This window comes from Acinonyx jubatus, chromosome A1 (genome assembly GCF_027475565.1).
Source record: "Acinonyx jubatus isolate Ajub_Pintada_27869175 chromosome A1, VMU_Ajub_asm_v1.0, whole genome shotgun sequence".
NCBI lineage: Eukaryota > Metazoa > Chordata > Mammalia > Carnivora > Felidae > Acinonyx > Acinonyx jubatus.
The window spans coordinates 227,353,795-227,380,134 of NC_069380.1; the positions used below are offsets into that span (position 1 = coordinate 227,353,795).

Genomic DNA, 26,340 nt, shown 5'->3' on the forward strand with positions numbered 1-26,340 from the left:
GATGGCCTTGGGGTCTGCCTTTATGTGAAGAAACCTCTCTTCTCCCCCTCTTCCCCGCCAACAAAAGTGGAAGAACAAGGTGGCAGGAGGAAGCTGGGAAGCTTGCCCGCCCCCCCGCCCCCCCCCCCCCCCCCCCCGCCCGGGGAAGCTGGTAACTTGTCCAGTCCTCAGGGAAGGTGGGATATTGGAGGAGGGGGAGGGAGCCAAGACCGAAGTTGTAAGTTGGATAGGCTTCATTCTTTGAAACTGGAATGAGACTATTTTCATAACCAAAAGTGAATGAAAGTTAAGGAATCAGACTTATGTGTTGAAATGTAACCAGCCTACAGTGAGAGTCCTAATTAAAACCACCAGGTACAGAAGGTTCTCTTTTCAAGACAGTGATGAGTCAGAGAGCTGTCTCCAAGGCTGGGTCATGACTCAGGAACAGTGATGCAGCAGGTATTTTTTTTTCTAATCTCTGACAGTTCCTTGCTGCGTCTGCTAAAATTTGCTCTAGGTTATTTTAACTTTGTTTCTTCTTTGGGCCATGCTCTTCTTCTATTTTAATGGGTTGTCTTTGTACCTGCCCCCCCCCCCCAATGGTTTGTATCCTTCCCAGTAATTAACAAAAGAAACAAATGACCCATCCAAATGTCAGTCGATTTCTGTATGTATCACAGGTAGGAGCCAGGCTCTAACCAGAGGCCTCTGGCAAATGATTTTTCTCTCGGCAAATGTCTGAATGGGATCTCCTGCATCATAATTTAGAAAAGAAGATCTGTAACTAAAGAACCAATCCTTCCTTCAGGGGCATAGACCAGCTTTATGTCCAACATCAACCTCAGCTGACCTTTATGGTAGCGTCCTTTTCTTCACTCCTGGGAGAGGTCACAGAAGAACCTTGACCTGTGTCCTCCTGCTGACACTTGGCTCCTAAGGGCTGCCGACTTGCCAACATTGGCTTTGTTTCCTATTGAGCAATCTCTCAACTGTTGAACCAAGGAGGAGGCGTTTTGTTGGCCTGTCATCCTTTTGATCTTTCCCTTCCAGTCTCCAGGTTTTCCTGGCACACAGACTAGAGAGAATGTTTTGTCAGGATGCTGATACAAACGACACGAGAACCCTCCATGCCAGGTCTGTGCACACGTGGCTTATAGCGTGCACTCCTTCTCCCTCCCCAGATTCCATTGCAGTTCGGTGCTTTCCTTTATTTCAGCAACCTCTGTTGTTAATCCACTGTAAGTAAATGATCTTGCACGTGCCCTTTTTTGAGCCTCTGACTACTTACTTCTCCAGCTTCACCAAGGCTATTTCTCCATTTCATTCTGAATCCAGAGTGTGGATCTCCTCATACTGATGGCACTTGCGAATGCATTACCGACCTGCTCTCTGCACACTTGGATGCACCATCTTGGAAACCTTTAACATGGCGGGAGTCAGATCCCATGGAGGACAAGAGCCCCCCTGACTTCAGCTGTTGCCTCAGTTGACGAGAGTGTATGCAAATTTCTAATCCCCCATATTTCAGCCACTCAAAATCAGATTCTTATTGGAAGAAATGTGTCTTTATACCACAACTATCCCATAGATGTTTTGTTACGTCTCTTCCCTATTGGGTGCACTTCATCATTACAAATTTTTTTTTTAATGTTTCAAGAAAAGCTGTAGGTGATCATTATAAGATGACTATTCTTTCTTGGTAGTTCCAGTGCACTTTTTAACCAAACCTCTAATATAAGTGAAAGAAAAAAAACATCTATTTTGTTAAGAGCCCTTCAAAATTCAAATTGCTCTCCTGTATTTACAATCCTTTTTAATTAATTTGCCTCTTGAATAAAAAGTAAAACACTGAGTAGGCATTAGGTCTTTTGTTATTTGTATTTAACTTTATGTATGCAAAGAATTCTGCATTTCCTTCGAATCTATGAGGGCGGCCTTCAGTTTCCAAAGATTGCTTGAAAGTCTTACAATTGACAAAGTATTTCCCCTGGAAATGTGGTATATAAGAAGACCAGCCTCGCCAGGACCGCTCACAAATGCCTCATTAACCCAAAATATATGAATTATAACAGTGGGTGAATAATACTGTATAATATCCAGTCTCTTTGTATTCGTGGGGAAAGCAAAAAAAGTGTTCTGAAGGCTAGGAATTCATCTCTGGCATTCTACTGCTTAGCACCCAGTGCTCCCCACACAGTCCCTGTGGATTCTGGGGGGAGAATGGAGACCATCCTTACTGCAAAGCATAAGTGATGGAATCTGCTGTCTGGACCAGGGGCCCAAGGAAGGCAGAGGCAGATGAGAGGGAGCAGGGAGACAATGGCAGAGCCATTTCTGGAAGGGGTGCATAAGCTTTCAGAGACCCTAGTGTGTGGACAGAATGAAGGGGATCCGAGGATGAAGGACAGAAACTGGAGACTGGAAAATAGAGGTGAGGAGTGGACACTCCTAGCTGCACTACGTGCAAATCCCAGTGACGTCCCCAGACCTGATTGGACTCTCCCTGCCACTGCCTTCATTTAATTCCACTTTTCCTACTGTCCTTTTCTGTTGCTACCTCCTGTAGCCAGTTTCTCTTTTTTCTGGTCCACAAGGGAAGAAGAAGATCATCTTCCCAGCTGCCCCCTGTTCTTTTACGTATAATGCAAATACACTTGATCCTGACATTTGACTAGATTCCTCCTACCCTCACAGGCGATAAGCGTACCAGGAATAAAAGGTTTCCCTCATAAGCGTCACACTTCTAGTTTTCATTCACATCTTGAGGACACAAATAATGTCACGTTGGTAAATGGTAAAATGGTGGCGTGTACAGTTGGGCAGAAAGCTTTCCTAAGATTTCTCATAGATGGAGCTGTCTGGGGACTCCCCAGGGAGCAGCCAGGTGGTGCTGGGGAAGTGGGGTGAGAACTGGGCCCCCTGTTTGCAGGCTGAAATAGCCCCACCCTATTCCAAGAGATACTGAAATCCGATCACTGGGAAAAGCACTCTATCAACAGAGACTCTGAAATTTTATCAAAGTTCTTTCAGTAAAGGGTGTTTTCTGAATTCATGTTACACTGGCTATTTCTTCTTTCTGCTGATGACGATAACCCAGAGTCACCCTGTCCATACCACACGTACAACTAGTTGTTTCCAGTGGTCCCCTGGAAGGTATCTCTGTTTGGAAGCACACCTATCAGCTCTGGCATGGAAGGCACCATTTCTTTCCTCTCTTGCTGCTCCTGACAGAGAAGGTGCCTCATGCCCATGGAGGCAATGACGGCACCCACAGGCAAGCCACCGTTTTTCCAGTTGCTGCCTCCTGTATCGGCCTGCCAAGCACACCTGACGCTATCACTGTATTTCACCCAACTCTGTCACTCTTCCCAGGCACTGTTGCCCCTTCTAATGACAACCGTCATCCCCTTGCATCAACCATCGCTTTTATGGCACACGTGATAGATCTTTCAAAGGCTAAAAATGTCAAAAGCAGTGAGAATATCTCTATACCACTCCTGATTGGGGGTTTCTGATTTTTTTCGCATGGCTAAAAATAAGTAAAGTAGAGACCACTTACTTATTTTATTACAGCCTCCAGATTTTGTGTGGTCCATGTAGGACTCCGAGGGAGACTGATCCAAGAGTTAAAAATCACGATCTGTCTAGAATTGTCCCTCTTCCTAACCATTAAGGCTTTGCTACTGGAGCCAGCTGCCTGGTCCTCCCTTCTCTCAGTTCCACCTACAAACACATATCTGGAATCTAGCCCCTAGACCCTGTTGGACATGCCCCAAAAGGTCTAAAGAACAGCAGATGCACCATTTAGGCTCAACCCCCTTGCCATGTACTTGAGTTTGCGGAGAAACTCAGCCATACAAAGTAGAAGAATGTGTCTTATCTCCAGCAGGTAGTGATTAAACTCCCCAGCCTCCCAGATTCTTATGGGGTACACACAGCACTATTAATATCAACCATGCAGGTAAGTGTCAAAAGTGATATTGATACATAGACTCTTAAGACCGTTTGGGGCAAGCATGGAAACTGAAGGAAAGGAGATGATTCTATAATGTCATCTTGGTGGCCAGATGATTCTTAGTAGGAGACCGTACAACATTATATATGTAAAGGAAAAGAACTATTTCAGTGGAACGTGTCCACTATCCCCTTGATTATAGGTGATCTGCAACATTATGTTGTATAAAAATTAGAATCCAAAGGAAAAAGGTTGCTTCCATTGGCTCTTACCAAACAAGCAGGGATATCTGAGGCTTTGAACCAGGAAATAAAATCTGACCTATAAAAAAAATATGAAAACTGAACTTGGCATGCCGGTATCTCCGTTGCAGACAGGTGTGTCAGAGATGTGATGAGTGGACTTACCTCTTGGTAGAATGTTCTCTTTAAAAGAGTAATCTGCCTTCCTTTATTCTCGTCTGTCATTATTAGGCATGTCCAGAGGGCCATGGAAGTGGGACTCTAGAAGTTTGGGGGCAAAGGAGCAAGGCAGTTTTTCCAAGGAATATAGGAAAGTATTCAGGTAAAAATTATTGCCAGGGATACGGACACAGAGTGAGCCAAAGACTAGTAGTCTCCAATGAATATTAGTGATATCAGAGTTTAAGTAGAATAAGACTTAATCACAGGTGGTGGCTTGCAGCCAAATCCAAGACCACGTCCCTCTGGCCTGGGTGAAAACTGTGATGTTGGAGACTTACCGCAAGGGTAACGTCATCTGTATTTTCTCCAACCCCATCTTTGCCCCTCGTAAAAGGCAATATCGAGAACTGGGAGCCAACTTGATTGATCTGTGACCATGCCCCAAATCAAATGGGAGAAAGTATCTTTATTACTCAAACAATGGATGGTAGGGTGATTTGAGGAGCCCTCTCTAAGAAAATCGTCATATTTCTTAATGTTATAATAAGTGGAAGATGTCCAAGAGAAAGTTAAGGCGCTGTAGCCTGACTTACCATAAAGGGGGCATTTGGATCCTGTAGTTCTGGCATAAATAGTCACGAGAAAATGGGGACTCATAAGCTATGGGAAAGCTGGGCAAAAATGGAGCAGGGCAGCCTAAGACAAATTAGATCTGGGAGGTGTTTGTATGGTCATTAATAAAAGAAGGAAACCAAACACAGGTTATATTCGCTTTTTCTTGCCACTGTAACAAATTAGTACAGACTTAGTGGCTTCATACAGCAGAACTGTATTAAGGGAGGTCAGAAATCTGAAATCGGTTTCACTGGGCTGAAGTCCAGGTGTAAGCAGGGCTATGCTACACAGCCTTATATGGAGAACCAGTTTCCTTGCTCTCCCAGCTTCTGGAAGCTACCAGTACTCCTTGGCTGTGTGGCTTCTTCCTCCACCTTTCAAGGTTATTCCAACCTCTGCTTCCATCATTACATCTCTCTCCTCTGACTCTGACCCTCCTGCCTCCATCTTATAAGGACTCTTAGGATTACCTTGGGCCCACCCCCGATACTCCAGAATAATCTTCAATCTCAAATTCCTTAATTTAATTATAGCAACCAAGGCCCTTCTGCTCTGTGGGGTCTTTATATGTAATATATTCACAGGTTTCAGGGATTTTCCCATCTTTGTGTGAGGGAAATTATTTAGCCTACCACATAAGTCCTTGTTCACTGATAGATAAACTTAAATGTCTTTCAAGAAAAACAAAATCCGAATAGGTGTTCTTCCCTTTTCCGCAAAGTTCTAGAAAATTTCTGGTATTTGTGCTTCACTTCACTGATCTGCAAAAGACCCTAATGGAGGCTAAGAAAGACATGAAACACAATAATCCTGGGAAAAGATTTGAATTCAACTCTTGTAATGGCAGAAGGAACAGATATGAGTGGAAGGAATTATAGTGTAAAGAGGGGTGAGGAGGACCTAGTGGCCAGGTAGCCCTCTGCAGGAGGGTGGCGGGAGGTCACTCTTGTCACATTCCGAGCAGGAGAATTGGGGACGCATGCTGAGGCCTGTTGGATTGACAGAAGGCTGGGAAACACTATTTTCTGAGCTTAATCAATGAAATTTTGCCTGGCCATTGTACTAAAGAATTGAAGGTTGTTTGAAGGGAGCATGGAAAGGTAGGTGTTCAAAAACAAAAGGTGACTGTTCATACCACTGGCCCAGACATAGCACATGTACAGACCACAGTGAGTTTAGGCTCCATAACACATGAGAGGAGTAGCTGTGGTAAAATGATGCTGGAAGCCAGTTGTGAGTGTATAAAGTCATGAGAGTCCCTTGGCAGCCAAGAGCCAACATTCTCAAAACTAAACCAAGAAAGATTTCCTGGAGAGGTTCTGGCCATTTCAGCATTAACATGGGGACAGTAGAGACTGGTACCCTGGCTCACGACACCTCCTTATATGAAAGACTTACTTGACCAAAGCAGTCAACTTTTCTAGATTAGCTTTATAGATTACCAGGATCTAAATAGAATGGCTCTCCCATTCTATTGGGAGAATACTATTCATACCGTCAATGGCTTTGACAGTATCCAATATAGTTCAAGTTAATAAGGAAGCTCGATAGGCACTAGAGAGTTCAGTGCTGTCATTGATCTGGAAATTTTTTTCCCAATCCCAGTTTCTAAGGAAAAAAAAAATCTCAATTTGCCTTTACCTGAAAGACCATAGATTCTATTTTAACGGTTCTTGCACAATGATATGTTAATTCCCTCACCAGTAACCAGAATTCCTATGAAGGGACTCAAACTTACTGATATAAAAGATATTCTAATCTACAGCTTTGATGATTAATGATAATTGGGCTTACAGAAGAAAGGCTGACAAATGGAACTGGCATAACTCATGACAAAGTGAGACTAGCTTGTAAATTCTGCAGATTTGTAACGGGGTAAACTAACAAAATTTGAAGAATCAGGGATCTTTCCCAAATGATGAAAAATATATCCCAGATGCACCCCTAAAATGAATAAGAAATGTAATACTTGTAGAACTCCTTGGGTCCTGGAGAAGTCATATATTTGGGGATATTATAAAATGACCCCAAAGAGCAGAAGCTTCTTTAGGTATTCAGTGGATAAGAGTACTGAGTGTAACCGTGAATGCCTAAGGTGTACAAGGTGCTTTCCCCAAACAGTGACAAATACTCAAAGAGGTTGGAACATCATGCCCAAAGCCAGTAGGGGCAACAGAAAAACAGCCTGAAGGCTGACCATGCTGACTTAGTCTCCACCATTAGATATTCACTTTTTGAAATGGCAAGTGGCTTGCTAATAGAGATTGCTTGCATCCCTGAAAGACATTTGAGACCTAGAATCCCTGTTAGACGTTGGAGAACCTCAGAAAACACTGACAACATAGAGTCTGTTCCAACACTCTGATTAAATGCAGGGTTTTGCTGAAACGCTCTTAAGTATGGTTATACCAGAGGCATCCACCAGATGCATGAACAGGATCCCTCATAACTGAGATTCTCCTGCTTTATCTCCTCTGGTGTTTCACCCTCGGTGGAAGAAATCATGGGACCGACCTGCGATTCCTTGTCAGAGCAAGTCCAGCAGTAACAGGACTTGGAGGCAAGAACACTAAACAGTGGAGAAGGAACACCTTTGGGGGCTGCCTCCTTCCAATCTCTTTTATAGGAGAGTTAACTTGAATAGAACAAAAATCAAAACCACAGTGCCAGAGCGTGTCTTCCTAGTTGGCCAGGTTGTATTCTTTTGAATGACCTTTTGAAAAGGTGCCAGTGACAGTGAGTCATTCGTTACTCATTTAGACAGGGTCAACCATCCAGTGTGCAACCCGCCACATTAAGAAGACTTTTTCCTTCGACTAAGTTTGTTGGCTTTATCATACGATTCCATTTCATCTTGACCACTTGGTCTCAAAAGCAAGCGTGCTGATCATATGCTGGGAAAGCGCCAACTCTCATGAAAATCTCCTTTCAACATTTTCAAAGTAAATCGTAATTTCCTTAATTTTCTCATTCAGATTTGCCATTTCCCCACCCCTGCAAAGATGGGCATCTATATTAATAAATACCACACAATTTCTCATATTTTCTTTAAAAGTTTCCAAAGCTGATGTTTTCCCCTTTTTTGCTAAGTCTACAAGATCTAGATTTAATTTTTCTGCTATAAGAGAGGAATCAATAGATGATAATTTGTTTTGCAATTTAGATTTTTTCATTTTAGTGTCCTAAACCCTGAAAAGTGTCAGCAGAATGTGAAGATTTTGAATTACGAATAATCTTCCTTATTGTTCTGACTTTTATCTGTCTCCCTACCATTGAGCCCAAGTTCATCTAATGGAAATTGGATATTCAGCCATGGGCATGAGTACTACACGATTTCGCATGATTTTATATCTTTTTTGCATTAAGGAAAACAAGCCATCTGCATATCTATAATTAGCTAATATATTCAGCATTGGCTCCTATAAACAAGATGCAGGTGTAAGTAGTGCTGAAGCATTTTGTGCCTAGTGTTGGCTTTTACTTGTGGGAAAAATTACTCTCACTTGTGAAATAAAAAGATAAGAGTTAGAAGAAAAACCTTTTTAATTGTGTAAAATGTTTGCTGAACTAGTGGCCTATTTATAGCTGTATGATATTCCAAGATCTTGTCTTAGGCACCAGAAATCTTTGTTCTTAAGTACTAATTTGCTTGGCATAGGACATTTGTGCCAACAGGTGGACTGTAAAAATTGCCTTTGTTTCAAAATTGTGAAGCTTAGGGTAAAAAATGTGTTCTTTAAAAAAATAACATGGTATGGGGCGCCTGGGTGGTTCAGTCAGTTAAGCATCCGACTTGATCTCGGCTCAGGTCATGATCTCACGGTTCATGGGATCAAGCCCTGCATTGGGCTCTGAGCTGACAGCATGGAGCCTGCTTGGGATTCACTCTTCCTTTCTCTCTTCCCCTCCCCAACTTGTGCTCACTCACGCTCTCACTCTCTCTCTCAAACTAAATAAGTAAACATTAAAATAATAATAACAATAATAATAGTCCATCCCTGCTATGTGCCAGGTACTCCTCTTGGCCCTGGACATTCAGCATTCAGCAAATTAGGCAAGATCTTTGCTCTCACAGTGCTTATATCCCTCTAGGTGGGGGTAGGGCAGAACTCAACAGGTAAGTATATGAAATTTATCAGGTGGTGAATGGGAGCAAAGGAGGAATACCAAGGAGAGGTAGACGAACAGCAGAGAGGGGGGTGCGCAGGGTAGATGGGCTACTTTTGATGGTTAATCGGGTTGAGTGGACACCTGAGTGATGGAAAGGAAGCCATTCTGTGGAGTCTGGGAGAACACTTCCAGCCACTCAGGAACTTCCAGAAACCCAGAAGAACAGAAACCAAAAGTAGAGAAGAAAGAATGCCGATGAGTGGAAGCAGAGGGAAGACAGGGACTGGTCACATAGGACCAAAGGCCAAGGTTGAGGATCTTCTGAATGTGATGAGATCATTAGAAGGTTTTGAGCAGGAGTGACGTGGTCTGACTATGTTTTAAAACAATGATTCTACTGTGTGTGCAGAATTTTAAAACAAAACAGTATTCTTCCCTAAGTCCTCGGCCTCGACCAGCCTATTAAAAGCTGGAAGTATAACTGTCACCTTCCTTTTGGTCTAGACAAAAATTGTATGCAAAAATACACATAATTCATTTGAAAATGATTAAATAATTAAAATTGCAAACCAAAATAATTAAAATTAAAAGCATGCATGTATTCAGTACTCTTTTAAATGCATTATTAGAAAATGATAACACAAAAAATACAAAAACTTGATTTTTTTTTTAAATCTAGGATTTCATATGTTGAAGATTTTTTTTTAAAAGAGTTTAAGTAAGGGGGGCCTGTGTGGCTCAGTCAGTTGGGCCTCCAAATTTCGCTCAGGTCATGATCTCACAGTTCTTGGGTTCTAGCCCCGCATCCAGCTCTGTGCTAACAGTTTGGAGCCTGAAGCTGGATTGGGATTCTGTGTCTCCCTCTTCTCTGCCCCTCCGCCACTCACACTCTGTTTCTCTCTCTCTCTCTCTCTCTCTCTCTCTCTCTCTCTCTCTCTCTCTCTCTCTTAAAAATAAATAAACGTAAAAAACTTAAAGAAAAAGAGTTTAAGTAAGAAATTCTGCTGAGAGCTGAAGCCTGAGATAGAGTAAAGCTGGAGTATTTTATTATTTATAATTGGAGTTCCGGCCATTGAATCTGGTGCACTCCAGGACTAAAGATCCTTCAACAGGAATGATTAAGTTAAAGAAATAACAATCACCTCAGTCCCTATGGCTATTTATATTGGAAGGTGGACAGTCAACAGGGTAGGTTCTTGGAGCCCACAACTCTCGGTGAGTTATAAGAAAAAGCCATTTATTGCTAAAAAATTTAAATTGGAAGGAAACAATTGAAAGAACTGAATGCATCACAGTCTTGTGGGAGAAGGAAGAAGAGATGTTTCGAATTGCTCTCTTTTAGGTATATACATTTGCAGCAGACTTACTTATTGATACATGCATATTATTATACATACATTCATTATATATTGTACAGTATGTCAAATATTATAACACCTGTATATAAAATAATAGACATGTGTGATTTAGTACTACCCACTTCCTAAAATCACCAGGAGAGGACTTCTGAGATAACCACCCACGTGATGCCTAGAATAAAGTCTCCTCCGTTAAGGATGACACATAGGTTTAGGATGTACTGCATTGCCCTTGAGGGGATTTCTTAGAACATAATTTTTTTTTAATGCAAAAGGTCACAGATGCACCAAACAAGTGTATTTTCTTATTATACCAAGATCCAAGTGTCATATAGATGTTCTGCTTGGGCTGATGGACAAAATGAAGGGCGAATAACATTGAATCAGCTGAGCAACATCATTGAATAACTTCTCTTTCACGATGCCGTGTTGCAGACGGTTTTCCCTGGTAACAGCTTTCTTTGTGTTCCATAGAAACGTGTGAGAAAATAAGGTTGACATGTTCCAGTGTGTGGATTCTCAAAAGAACTGGTCACAATGGATGCATCTGACAGACGTCTGGCAGGGGTGGGGGGGGGGGGGAGCTCCAGGGAGATGAGTGGTGGAACTTATGTTTTTTCCCTTTTGCTCAGCTTGTGGGATCCCCTGCAGCCTCCACCCACTGATTCTGTGGGGAGAGCTAAATGGAGAATCACAAGAAGGACTCTACCAGTCACCTTGCTGGGGCTCAGTCAGAGCACAGAGCAGCAGGAATAAGCAAAGCAAATTTAAGCAAATGGTTGAGAGTTGTAGAAAAATTCATATGCATGTTAAACTACTTACAAATTCCCCAATGCCAGGAAAACGGTTGAGGATGTTTCGTATCGAAGATACCCTTCTACACTACCCACAGTGTCTTCCTTTGTACAGTCTCTCAGATTGATTCTCTTGCCCCGTTGCCGCAACTGCCCACGTCATTCTTCTGCTCAGGAACTATGAGTGGATCCTCATGTCCTGTCCCCTCAAATATTTCTTGTTCTGTGTTTTTCTGGTCTCATCTTGGCATCCCACAGCACTCCCTGGGCCTCGCCTCCGGGAGATGTTCTGTGCAGGTGGACAACCCTTCTCCGCATGCCTCCTGTCTTCTCCAGCCCCCTATGCCCATCCGTCTTCAGAGCCCTCCTCCACGTGGGCTGCAGGAATTGCAGACTGTTGGCCACAGAAGCTTTCTGCAAACTCTCCCTTAGATTCTGTGCTTTTTCTTTAAACTCCCATACATTTTATATTCTACTCCATAAGGTATCTAAGACCAATAATAATAATAATAATAATAACAATAACAATAATAATAGTGCCCCCAGCCACACACCATCAGTCCTTCAGTCTTTGGGTAAATTTAAGGGCAAAGGAGATACCTCGCTATCTAATGCACTGATGACTACGCTTTTACCCCAACCCTCCCATACATGTGCCCTACTTTAAAAAGTACAGACCTACTGCATCCCAAACTTTTAAGGGTTTAATCCTGTTCAAATTGTGTGGCTCACTAGTTTTCAAACTTCTTTTTTCAAAGTCTTTTTATTTTATTCTCCCTCTTGAGAGAGAGCACCCATGCACATGAGCGGGGAAGGGTCAGAGAGAGAGGCCAGAGGATCGGAGGTGGGCTCTGTGCTGACAGCAGAGAGCCCGATGCAGGGCTCAAACCCACCAGCCTTGAGATCATGACCTGAGCCAAAGTCAGATGCCCAACTGGGCCTTCAGGGCGCACCTCCCCCGCCCCCCCACCCAGTTTTCAACCTTCTTAAAATCAGTTCAACTCTTCTGCCTTCCAGAACTAACTAACCCACTCCACTTCCCAAGGAGGCTGGTTTCATGAACTTCTGTGGGCTCCTCAGCACCTTGTATGTTCCTGTGAGTTTCTCCTTTATTAGTCCACGAGATCCTCAAGGGACATACAACAGTGCGTATTACTAAATATCAGTTGAGCCAAACAAGACGGAAATTCCTTCCCCAGCCAGTTTTGAGGCCAGTAAATATTGGCCGTTACTACCACCAAAGACTGGATGAGCAGGTAGATCTTCGGAACATATAGGTGACTTGATAACCTAGAACAGAAAAGACATATGCGTGACGAGAAAAGTCTTAAGCGAATTTTATATTCTGTACAATTTTATAGCTATAATAGAATAAGTCTTACTTGACACAGTTTATTTTTTTAACATATATCATTGTTTATTTTCAGTCTCATTATTTATTTATTTATTTATTTAATATGAAATTTATTGTCAAATTGGTTTCCATACAACACCCAGTGCTCATCCCAACAGGTGCCCTCCTCAATCCCCGTCACCCACCCTCCCCTCCCTCCCACCTCCCATCAACCCTCAGATTGTTCTCAGTTTTTCAGAGTCTCTTATGTTTTGGCTCCCTCCCTCTCTTTTTTTTTTTTTCTTCCTTCCCCTCCCCCATGGTCTTCTGTTAAGTTTCTTAGGATCCACATAAGAGTGAAAACATGTGGTATCTGTCTTTCTCTGGATGACTTATTTCACTTAGCATCACACTCTCCAGTTCCATCCACGTTGCTGCAAAAGGCCATATTTCATTGCCTTTCTCATTGCCACGTAGTATTCCATTGTGTATATAAACCACAATTTCTTTATCCATTCATCAGTGATGGACATTTAGGCTCTTTCCATAATTTGGCTATTGTTGAGAGTGCTGCTATAAACATTGGGGTACAAGTGCCCCTACGCATCAGCACTCCTGTATCCTTGGGTAAATTCCTAGCAGTGCCATTGCTGGGTCACAGTGTGGAGGTTCCTCAAAAAAATTACTTGATACAGTTTAAATTGTCAAAAATTTAAATGTTTAACTTAAAAATAAAATAAATGCATAGGAGAGTTTTCTCTACACATCTATCGTAACTCCTTTGCAGGGAATATATTACATTTATTTTAATGCTCATTATTTGTTATAACCATGGGCTATCTAAGGTACAAAATAATTTTTCTATTGTGTCTATGTATTTAGCATAATTTTATATTTTAGAAACATATTATTTTCTGTTTGCAGTAACAAAAGAACAGCAATTTTTAAAATGTGTGCTTTTATAATGCCAGTGAAACAAATTTAAACGAGGGGCTGTGTCTCTCATAAATGCTTTGCCATCTGTCAGTCAACCAAAATCTACTGTGTGCTGATTACCCACATACCTGTTTATTATAATTAAAGGCCAAAAATCTTAGTAGGTCATGATGCTTTCAGTGATATTTTTTGCTCTACCTGCAAAATTTGATCTAGAATTTGACCATTTCTTAGCCCTTGGGCTCTCATTACTCCTATCCAAAGCTACCGTGTTTCTTGAATCCGGACCATCTCGGTGACCCCTACCTGGTGTCCCTGCTTCTGCCTTTGGGACAGTGCGCTCTCTACATGTCACATACAGGTGTGTTCAGTCACGCTCTCGGTCTCATGTTCCTCAAGGTCAACCCAATGCTCTTACAGCAGCTAACGCCTCCCAGACCTAACCCTGCCCTGCCTGGCAATCACTCTCATCTCCTCTCTCGCCTTCACTGTACTCCGGCCACCTTGCCGGAGTACACCTTGTACTCCGGTCTCCTTGCTCTTGCTTGGCACCTGCTGTCACCGTCTCATGGCCTTTGGTCCCTGCTCGAGTGTCGCCTGACCACAGTACTCAGACTGCACACTCCCATCTTTTTCTCCTGCTATTTCTTCTTTATGATTCTTATCCCTGGAGAGGATCCCAGTTTTTGAGGGGCTTAAACCTTATACATGTTGGTGGATCATCTTTAAGGATCCAGATTATTACTAGAAAATTGCTACATCCTCCTTCAAATAAAGCTATCTCTCTTCTTCACTATTGAAATGGTCCCATTCGCTGGTTTCTTTACTCAACTTCCAATTCTCGTACAGGTATGTGAGCTCCTTTGAGGGAGGGGCTTCGTTCAACTCGTCCACCCCCGGCCCCAACTCCCGACAGTCCACTCCATAAATGTTCTTTAATGAGGGACTGTCTAATCACTACAACAGTGAAAGTTTGGGGGGTAATTTTTGTGGGCTTCTTCTAGTCACACTCTAAGATATTTTCATAATTTAGCCAAGTTCCAAATAGCCAAGTTGAAATCTCTGCCTTGCGGGGTTTGTGTTTTCAGAATTTATATGTGCTCATCTAAAATACTCTTTGACATGCTGAACACTGTGTGAACGTAGCATTGTGGTTCACGAAATTATGTTGATTGAGTTCAGTTTGGAGCACAGTAAGGGAGATTTTTATTTCAGGCATCCTTTGTGATTCCCGCTACTTTGTGAGGTTGTATTCCATATCTACAAGGGCAAGCACAAACATCATGCCAGATAATAGAAGCCATTAGACTTATTTGGAACATGGTGAGTGTGCCTGAGTGGGGTCTTCAGGAAAGGAATTTGTGGAATCGCTTGAAATTCTTTCTTGTTAAAAAAAAAAAAGAAAAGTAAGGGCCTTTCCTGGGGGCTCTTAGAAAGGAATGTGGAGGCCCGCCTTTTGCACACACCAGTTGTCAGAACCGAGTTGAGTTTGTGCAGAATGTCAGCGTCGGCTTCCAGATGGACAGTTCTGAGGCCCCTTTGGCCTCCGCACTGGCTTCCTTGGTGGGCAGCAAGATTTTCAATACAGGATCCTGATGTCCATCCGCTTCGACTGACTGCATTTCATTCTGAGACAGGGAAATGGCTAGAGAAGTTCAGTGTTCGTGATCAGTTAGCAAAAAAAGGGATGGAAAGGGCCAAGGACTGTGGTAATGTAATGTTTGTGGTGTCTTGTGATTTTTTAAAGTGTCCTGTAAAATGCGTCACTGTGTGCAATCATGATTCCCATTCAGACTAAAATAAAGGTCTTTTCCCCCTCTTTCTTTTATCTCTTTAAATAACAGGATCATGAGCGTGATGAGGAGTCAGAATGTTGAATTGCTACAAAATAGGTCATTTCAGAGATTTTCATGAGAAATGGTTTTCTTTAACCAGAGTTATGGACAGGAACCGATTACCAGTCCATAACTGAGACAATATCAGCGACTTCTCTAGAATTGAGGATAGCAAAAAAATGGAAAAATGTTCAGAATCACCCTTCGGAAATGTTCATTTTGTTATAGGGATAGGCGGTTGCCTCAGTGATGGTCCTCAGTACCTGCTGAGGACACATTGAACAGGATGGGAGCTGGGTTTGGAAATCTGTACAGGGGACAAAGATTCTCGAAATGTGTGGAGGCTTTACAATGGGAAGCATAAGGGAATTCAAGTAACAGTGACAATGTATTTGTAGACTTCTTTATATTTTCCATATGATTTTCAAAAACCAAATAGTTTCCTGCTAGACACAGGTGGAGTCAAAACCAAAACCACTGCACGCCCTGTACCACGGCAGGGGAGGAGCACTCGGGAAATCTACATGCGCCTAGAACCTTCTCATTCATTTCTCTTGCTACTGGTTGGATCTTTTGTTACTGGTTGCATCATTTTTTTAATCTGTCCATTAGAAATTGATCTGTTAAATCAAAAGATGGTCTTTCTCTCTTTGTGCTTAATAATTCTCTCTGTATTTCAGAAAAATACCTTCTTTTTCCCAGTGACTAGTGTCACCTCATAATTATTTTTAAATGCCTTTTTTTGGTCAGTTAATTTACCATAACAAGACAAACCATTGCACTTCTCTTCTTTTTCAAATACAGATTAATTCCTGTACTTACCTTGAAAATGTACCTAGCAAGATATGTCATAGGTATGGTAATGATGCAGCACCCTGTGGTATTTTTTTAAATGACTACAGAATAGAGTTTCAGAGTAAATATATTTCTTTTTAAATCTCATTAGTTATACACCAGGTTGGATTAATGATCTGGTAGATAATAAACAGTCTGCACACTAAATAAAATTTATGAAGCTATCACTCTGAATTGTATACCTTTCACTGATTCTATCATATGTTACGTCATTATATTATTAAGTTAATTCATATATTGACCAGGTAATAAGTCCATTAAGAATATCCTTTAACAAGGCAATACAGTGGGTGGTTCCTTGACAGATAATATTTGTTGAACTCTTTGTTAAATAATTCACACTTGAAGTTTCATTTACTCCTGAAAACAACCCCATGAGACAGGTTCACATTTTGTTCGCGTTTTACAGACATTTAAGGAACTTGCCTCAGGGGACACAGGTGGAAGAGAAGTAGAATGATTTGAACCTTATTGCTTCCGCCTCAAAGCCAGCACCCCCTCCAAACACTGCAATACACTTGCTCCCTAAAACATAACTGAAAAAGAAACATAACCCATCTTGGTTCAGCTACTGAATGGAGAAACTAGATCATTTTGCACGACTGCAGAGATGTATTTTCTCTCAAAATTCTCAAAAATAATTTCCACCCTAACACTAAAAAAGATTTTAGCCTTTATCAGTTGTACTTCTGTCTTGCGCAGAATCAACTACACGTACACACATCAGTTCAACTCTGTGGAAACATTGATCGGTTACCTGACTTTGCTATCCAGGTTAGGGGTGGAATCCGGTGAGGTAAAATATGTATTTTACAAACTGATAACTTTGCAGTTCCTATATTAAAATTGAAAAGTGAATTTCAGGTACCTCTGGTTAAGCTTCTGGTTTTAGATCCACAAACTTTGTATCTTCCAGTAGCTTTTTTTATTTTTTACTTTTTTTTTTTACTTTAGGGAGAGAGAGCCAGTGAGTGAGAGTGAAGGAGAGGGGGCGGGAGGGAGGAAGGGAGGAATGGAAAGAGAAAGAGAGAGAGAGGAAGAGAATGAATGAATCCCAAGCAGTCTCCATACTCAGGGCAGAGCCCGACATTGAGCTTGATTCCAGGACTGTTGGACCATTACCTGAGCCAAAATCAAGAGTCAAACGCTCAACCAACTGGGCCACCCAGGTGCCCCTCTTCCAGTAGCTTTTTAAGCAGAGAAAATTATTTAATTTTTAAACATTAATAGGGAATATAAAACAACTATATCCATTTTTATTGTTTAAACGAACCCCACTGAAAAATAACAGTTAATTAAAAATTTACTAAAATCACCAAGCCCGAGGTTCCTCTTTGTAGTCAGCTTTTGGTAAACCATTTCTCAGACGTGGTGAGTTGATTGCTTATAAATATCTGAAGCGAGAGGAGGTACTATATATTATAATTCTGCAGTCCATTATTTAAATTTACTTTGCGTTTCAGGTCCAGCTTAGTTTCTCTTAGAACTAAACCAGAAGCCCAAAGATATATCTACTTTGCTTAAAACCAAGCAGATCCTTGAGAGGTATGGAAATGTCTACCCAGGTCCTCAGCTGTTTGAGGATCTTACCACCAATAGGTTAAAAAAAAAAAAGGCTACTTACTCCAACCTCTTCCTCCTTCTCCCAGCTAATTCCAAATTCCTTCCATTTCATTTGCAGGGTGGGTGAGCAATCTCTTATTGCCAAGAACAACTATAACCCATCCTTGAGGGTCTTGCTATCCTCAAAGCAACTTTTCAGAGTATTTCTCTAAATGAAGATAGGAACCCCCAAGAGGAATTCTATTCTCTGTTAAAGTACTATTTAACCCACTATACATCATCATCATTTATCATTCTACAAAAACTGTCCTGAGCTTGCAAACACTGCTGTAATTGGATATGTTCTAAATTATTCATTGATGTTGATGTCATTTTAATGATAATAGCTGATTCCTTGGTAAATATAGTTTATTCTCAATAAATGCAGAGAATATCAAGAGTAACAAATTCATTAAGTGGCAAGGCCCCATTTTTTTACAATGGGTGATATTGCATTACCTGCATTTTTCTTTTCTTTAATTTAATTGCTCATCCATTTGCTTCCTGATTTAAAAGGCTTATATATAGTCTGCCTTGTAATGAGAGGACAAGGGGGAAAACCATTGCATCCTACTCTTTATGATTTTTAGATACTTTTAGGTCTAGAGTTTAAATTGTAAAAACACTTTAAAACAGTGGGTTATTTCATGGCAGAGGTGTGGAGGCTGTCTTCACTCTCCCTGATACACACTGGGTGAGCTTCACTGATTCTGTGCAAACACATCCCAACTTTCATCCTCAAAGAGACTGTCTGTGTCAGGCTGAAGAATGCCCGCTCTCTAAACAACCTGAAAGGACAGGCAGAGGGCATAGTTTTGCTTTGTTTGATGAGGTGATCTTTTTATTTCTCCTGCTGTGGGGTTCATCGGCATCCATCTTCCTTACTTCTTGTAGACTGATCTCTCAGTCTAGATCCCTGAAGTTTACAGCAAAGCATAAAAATAAATAAGAGCTATTATCATAGGAACAATTGACCAACGTGGACCATCTAGCAAAGAATCATTTAAGAAATGAATTTAAGATTGTCTACTCAGGTTATGTATCAAAAGGCCTTTCCGGCCATTCATTGAATCTATTAAGTTCAGGAAAGTAGCAGATAGGAAATTTATTCCAGGTCTAACTCGAGCTATTGCTTTCCCTTTATGTATTTCAACATTGTTGGTTTTTATTCAGTTATTTGTATTAATGTAAGTAAATCTGAATCACGGGTCAGCCTTGCAAGAGAAGGAAACACAATGAAATACCACCACAGTCTATTAGAATGGCCAAAAGCCAAGAAACTGACCATACCAAATGCTGACAAGGATGTGGAACAAGAATTCTCATTCGTTTCTAGTAGGATGCAAAATGGTACGGCCACTTTGGAAGACAGTTTATCAGTTTCTTACAAAACTAAACATACTCCTAGTAGATGACCCAGCAATTGTGCTCCTTGGTATTCACCCAAAGGATTTGAAAAGTTATGTCTACACAATAACATGCGAATGATTGTGTATATCAGCTTCGTTCATAATTGCCAACACTTGGAAGCAACCATGATGTCCTTTAGCAGGTGAGTGGATATATAAAGTGTGGTACATCCACACAATGGGGTATTATTCAACACTAAAAAGAAAGGAGCTGTCAAGCCATGAAAAGACATGAGAACAATCTTAAATGTGTATTACTGGCTGTAAGAAGCCAATCTGTAAAGGCTAGATACCAAACGATACTAAAGCTGTGATATTTTAGAAAAGGCCAAACCATGGAGAAAATTAAAAAACAATCAGTGGTTTCGGGGGTTAGGGTAAGGAAGGAAGGAATTGGTGGAGCATAGAGCACTTTAGGGCAGTGAAATCATTCTGGATGATACTGTAATGGTGGTTACATGTCATTATACATTTATCAAGACCCACAGAATGTACAGCGCCTACAACACCGAGAGTGAACTGTAATATAAACCATTGGCTTCAGGTGATTGTGATGTGTCAGTGTAGGGTCATCATTGCTACTCAGTAAGTTTTACAATGGGGAGGCCTGTGTATGTGTGGGGGCAGGTGGCACATGGGAACTCTCTGTACTTACTGCTCAGTTTTACTCTGAGTGCAAAACTGCTCTAAAAATAATGTCTATTCTATATTAGCAAAAATAAGAGGGAGAAGGAAGCTACCATGTGATGACCTAGCGCACCATTCTTCCATTCATCTGATAAATAGTTCCTAACTTCCTTCCATGTGGCAGATGTTCTTCTTGTGCATTTTATTTTATTCTATTTTACATATATCAGATACGTATGATATGGTATGACATTTTATGAGCCCTATTTTAGTAAATATTAAATGTAGACTTTGGAAGACTTCTCCATGAGGATGATGGAGTGAGAAAGGGGAGACGGTGAACTGGCCTGGAATGACAGTGGGGGGGGGGTGCAGAACAAAGGCCTCTGCCTGCTGGGTGTGGAGTGCCCAGTGGGGAGCATACATGGAAAAGAGATTGCTGGCCATTTAGTGGGAGAGAAAATACAGTGTCATTTCGAAGACGAGAGTTCCCCCAATCGTTTTTCAAAGGGAACTTGTACTTTATTAGTGTTTAACATGGGTTTATCTGGAGTCTTATAAGAATTTAAGGTTGGGTACAAGCAGAAACAAGAAGAATCGGGTGCCAGGAGAAGTTGATGGAAGGCAGGATCCAGGGGAAAGACAAAGCAGAGGGGAAGTGTGCAGAACAGCACCCGGACCCATCCACAGCAATCCACAGCACCCAGAAGTCCTGCCATGGATAGAGACCCTTCAAGAGAACTCAAAGTCCACCTCTCGCTTCCTTCCTGGTCCTTTTGGGATGTGGGAGACAACAGGAGGAGGCAGAACCAAGGGCCTGACCATCACATTTCATGTGTGTGAACTCAGTTCTGACTAATGTTTGACTTCAGGATTCCAAAATTCTTAGATAAAATTCAACACAAGAAAACAAGAGCTTTTTATGTGTACCATCTGGTGACCGCCCCCCCCCCCCCGCCGGCCCCCCGCCAAAAAAAAAAAATAAGAGCAAAAGAAAAAGCTTATCATCTCATTTGTGTTTCTCTAAGTAGATGAAAATAAAACTTAAGACTTCATTATAAATTTAGAACTATGGCATTAATTAGGGCCACACCGAAAACATTGTGTTCGCATGGAACCATTAAGCATTGATATTGCATTTGTTTTGAATTCTTTTTCCTTTTTAATGCTTTGGAATAATATTTGAATAGCTTAATTCACTAAGTTGTATGAATGGGAAATATGTTAAAAATTAAATACTAATTATACAATATAGCTAAAATATAGAGATAGATAGATTTACTACACCAACTGCTTTTAATTATAACCAGTCAATTGTAGAAATGGTTTTATTAACTCTTTTTTAATGGTGTCATCATTATTAAGATCATTAAACCCAAGTAATTTTAAAGTAAAGCACACACATGCAAATAAACACACATACAGAAAACAATACTTATAGTTTAAACTTTTGTACAAATGGAATATCCTTTCTGAAATATTATGATACAGTGGGTGTGGCTGTCACCCAGATGCATGTACGGGACATGGTCACAGTGATTACAAACTTTATCTCTCTTGAGTGGGCACCAAGCAAGCACTGGTAAAACTGTACATCAGGGGAAAGTTGTTTGCTGCTTCCTTCTCGCATTTTTAGTGGACCCACTGACATGCTTGGCCACTTTCCCTGGGTTGTACCTACTACCACCAGCTGTGCAGGAACGTCACAGAAGCTAATGCCCTCCCTAACAGCCCTGTCCCATGTCCTTCCCTCTTCTGTCCCTGGTCCTGCTCTGCCGAGACATGACATATGTGAAACACCATATTCGTTTCCCAGATTAGGGACTTTGAGGTCAGGAGTTCTGGGGGAATTGCAACTTTTTCTGTTTTCGTTTTGTTGGTGGATGAAAGTAATTCCTACAGCATATTCGGATTTATCTGATGGCCCACTTCCTGTGAATGATGCATACCCTCATTTTATCTCTAAGCTGGTATAATGAGCTGCGGTAGCCACTGGAGACATTTGTACACAGAAAGCATTTTGTTTATTCGCCCCCCCCTTAAATGAGGGATATTACTCAGTTTCGAAAAGTCAAGTTCCAACAAATCTGAGAAACACTGCTGTCACAGGTAATAGAGTCTCCCTCCTCATTCACTCGACAAATATTTGTTGAACATCTGCTATGTGCCTGGCACTGCACTTGGGGTAGGGTAAGAGATCCCTCAGGGAACAAAAACAGACTTGCCCTGGGGCACCTGGGTGGCTCAGTTGGTTAAGGGTCCAGCTCTTGATCTCAGCTCAGGTCATGATCTCGCAGATAATGAGATCGAGTCCCACATCAGGGTCTGCGCTGGCAGCATGGAACCTGCTTGGGATTCTCTCTCTTCCTCTCTGTCCCTCCCTCCTCCCCACTCACTCTCTCTCTCTCTCTCTCTCTCTCTCTCTCTCTCTCTCTCTCCCAAAATAAATAAATCAATATTGGGGTGCTTGGGTGGCTCAGTCGGTTGACCTTCCGACTTCGGCTCAGGTCATGATCTCGCGGTTCCTCACTTCAAGCCCCATGTTGGGCTCTGGGCTGACAGCTCAGCACCTGGAGTCTGCTTCAGATTCTGTGTCTCCCCCTCTTCTGTCTGCCCTTCCTCAGCTCATGCTCTGTCTCTCTCTGTCTTTCAAAAATAACAAACATTTTTTTTAAAAAAACCTTAATAAATACTGAGAAAGAAAAGGAAAAAAAAAGCAGACTCGCCCTCCAAGAACCAAGATTCTAGCAGACAGTCCCCGACAAGGTACATAATAAAGAAGTTAGAACCTGACAAGGGATATGAAGAATTCCGTAACGGATTAAGGGAAAACAAGAACTGGATCGGGGAGGGGTATGGATCAGGGTGCAGTTTTAAATAGTGTGGGTGGAGTAGCTTCACAAAGAAAGTCACATTTTCACACCTTTGAAAGGGTGGGGGTTTAGCCATGTGCTCGGCACATCTATGGGATGAATGAGTTTTCTGTGATAAGACAACTGAATAGGGAAAGTGCCAAATTATAATGGTTCGTGCCAAACCATAATTTTTCAATCCCTGAGGGACGTTGAATTCAAAAAAAGAAGACAGTATTACTGAAGGAGCTGTGTTCTTTTTTCATATAAATGCAGAAATATTCAAATACAGCTTTGCTAATGAAAACTCCATGAAACAGTCTGTCTGTTAACAAACCCATTTGTTTCAGTCTTAATTTAAAAATCGGACTAAAACTTAAAGGACAGCGAGAAGACTCATCTAGAAACATACTGCAAGGAGTTTTGTTTTTTTTTTTCCCATGTACTTATTTTAAAAAAATCAAAACTATTTTGGCTAACAAGAACATCAGAATTTAATGTGACTTTGTTAATTAATCTAATACCTGAGTTAAGCATGACATGCGTTGGTCTTAGTGTTCCGACCGGCTCTAATTGTGACTTTCTTACTTTCCTGAGCTTCTTAGATGAGAGTCCTTGTGTCCGTTCTGGTTTCTCATTTGCTTCTGGTTCCTTTGAAATGCTGAGAGAATTTTCCAATTAAGCCTAATTTTAACATTTTGCACATCAATCCCACAGCCCGTTAAGACAGAGGTTAAATGTAATTAAGTCTCAGGAGTGAGAAACATCTTTCGTCCTCCTATCTACTTCATGCAATGAGTATGTGCCATATTTTTATAGAGAAATGTCCACCCATTATGAAGTTACAATCACCTTTCTTAAAATCTAGAACTCGAAAGAAGTATGTTTGACGTTTTACCGCTGGGGTATTCATCAAAGTGAGGCAATCACATCTAAGGAGAACACAGGTTTGCTTGCTTTTTCCTTTGTGGGCTTTAATTCAGTTCAGTGAAATGCATTGTAGCAACAGCTTCACGGGGAAAAAACCTGTTTTAGTTTACGTGGCGACAGCTTCTGACTCTCTAAGGCAAAAGTTGTTCCCTGTGCTCTTGCAGATAAGGAGACAAGGAGGCATCCAGCTCCTGGTGGACCTGCTGGATCACCGGATGACGGAGGTCCACCGTAGTGCCTGTGGGGCCTTGAGAAACTTGGTGTATGGGAAGGCCAATGACGATAACAAAATCGCCCTGAAAAACTGCGGCGGCATCCCAGCACTGGTGAGGTTACTCCGCAAGACCACCGACCTGGAGATCCGGGAGCTGGTCACAGGTGAGCATCCTTGTTAACAGCACGCCCGCCTCTCAAGGTGAAATCACCATTATCCAGCATGGTAGCAAAAGTGCTAACCAAGTATGGTTGAGCAGGGCCTCTCAGAGGGCTCACACCGTGGGCAGGTCCCTGTACGCATGTGCGGAACAAGGGACTCCACGGATCATCCAATTTCACACACATGGAGTAGCCAAATTAGAGCATTAGAATCCAGGACCATTACCCTCCTAAAATTCTATGACCATATTTCAGTTCTGTCCCTTGATTTGGAAGTGGTTCAGCATCTTACAATACTTATAGGTCATCATTAAAATGGCATTTAACAAAAATTGATAAAAGGACAAAATACGTGAGTGACCGTTAGGAAGGTGGATATTCTTGTTTATAACGTGGCTAGGAAGAGAGGTCTTAGTGTACTTAACAAGAGAGGTCTTAGTGTACTTAACAGTTATTTTCTTGAAAAAAAAAATGTATGCCTAGTCCACGTTCCCAGGTGATACGATTACATGTTAGGGAATTTTTCGAACGTGAACATGAGAGAAAGCCTTTCTGTGAACGTAGAACTTTTGAGCTTTGTAAAGTGGAGATCACTAGAGTAGCGCCTCAGAGAGCCACGAGGATTTGAAGAGTGAGAACTTGTAAGCATTTAGCAGTACCTTTCTTGGAATACGTGTGAATGCAGTAAAATCCGTGTGAATGCCATCACTCTCATCCCTCACCTCCGAAATGTGCAGTTTTACTTGTTGGAATGCTAACAACAGAAGTGGCCTCAAGATGGGATTTCGGATTACTCCTCTTGGTGACCCATATTGTTGGCGATATTCCGGTTTGGGTTCATCAAAGTTCCCCTGCAAGCGTTTGGCAAACGGATTGCAAAGTTGACTCAAGAAAAGGGTCTCTTAATCCTCCGTGATGCTACTGATCTTCCTTCTGTCTTGATTCTAAAACTTCCTTGTAGCTATGCTCATGAGGTATATGTGATCTTGTTTATTTAAGAAAATACATTACCCAAGCTGAGAGGCATCAATTTTGGTTCAATGTGAGGTCAAGACTCTCAGCCTCAGCATATTTTCTTAAAGGTACACCCTTCAAGATTATTGTCACATTTCTTTTGCACTCTTAGCTAAAATAGAACTAGACCCCAGTTCCTTTTGTTTTGTTTTGTTTTCATTTCTCTAAGTGGAGAATTGTCCTCATGGAAGAATATCGTCGTTAAGTTTACAGTGCTATTAAAATGATGGTTCACACCAAACTAATATGGGTCATTAAAGGTAAAACTATTATTATCAGATATTATGATGTGTAGGACCGTTTTGGGGTAAGTTAAATAATTGAAAATGCGCCTTGCCATTATGGTTATGAACCCCCATCCCTACTTTCATATTGAGAGAAAGGACTCAATACGTGTGATGGAAAACATCATGGCGCTTCTGGGCATGAAGGCCGTGCCAACGGGAGCACGAGGCCAACAGAACTAAAGCAGCACCTTGTGCTGTGCACATGATGCGTCCATTTCATGATTTCAAAAGAATTGGATTTTACTGAAATTTGGATTTGCCCCAACACAAACCCTCTTTGGTGGCTTACCTCATTGCCAAGGAAATTCGACCACATGCAAAAGGCTGAGGTGACTGATGGCTTAAACCAGAAAGAAAATGACAGCATACCTCTGTCCCATGACATCGTCCACTGCAACATGCTCCTGCCTCTTCTGATATTGGAAGCCACTCCAAAACACTGCTTCTGACAGATGCCGGATGTCTCCCATTTTATGCATCTGGGCAACATGGGAAATTTCTATGTGAGCCTCGTGTGTAAACATCAGAGGCAGGTAACCTCTTCAGAATGTCAAGAAGTTTCCTTTCTTGGCAAAGCTTTGTACCAAGGCTGGAGGCTGAAACTCAATTCCACTTCCCCTCCTGAAAGAAATGCTGTCTTCTGTCAGGACTCCATCCAAGCCACTGGGGCTGAACAGTTCCGGAAAGACAGTGCTTGCTACTTCAGTAGATACTTTCTGCCATTCCAGAATCACAGACTTATCATGCATGGCTGAACTTCATGCATGAGTTTTACTTTTCCCAAAGAAAAACATGTTGTTAAAACATTTTGATGGGTTGAAGCCCATGGCTTCTGAGGTTTCCCTGGTAGATCCTCTTGAAAAACAATAAGCATCTTGGCAAAGCTACTGCTCTAGAAAGAGAAGTTAGAAGCAAGCATGTGCAAGAACATTCCAGCATGGAAGGAATTGCTGCTGCGGGCCAGTCTGTAATAACAAAGCCTTCTGAACCCCCATGCTGGCAGAAATCTGAGGGTGCCTGGAAACCAGCAAGGTTCTGCTGACTTCTGTTTAGACATAGCATCAATG

At 41.6% G+C, this 26,340-nt stretch overlaps 1 protein-coding gene across 3 annotated transcripts in view; it reads left to right on the top strand.

Annotated features, from left to right (window-relative positions):
- CTNND2 (catenin delta 2) overlaps positions 1-26,340 on the top strand; it is a 933,243-nt gene that overhangs the window by 689,659 nt on the left and 217,244 nt on the right. For all 3 annotated transcript variants that reach the window (XM_053202070.1, XM_053202078.1, XM_053202077.1), the window contains exon 11: positions 23,762-23,975. In XM_053202070.1, coding sequence (XP_053058045.1) covers positions 23,762-23,975 — 214 coding nt within the window. The remainder of the gene's footprint in view (positions 1-23,761; positions 23,976-26,340) is intronic.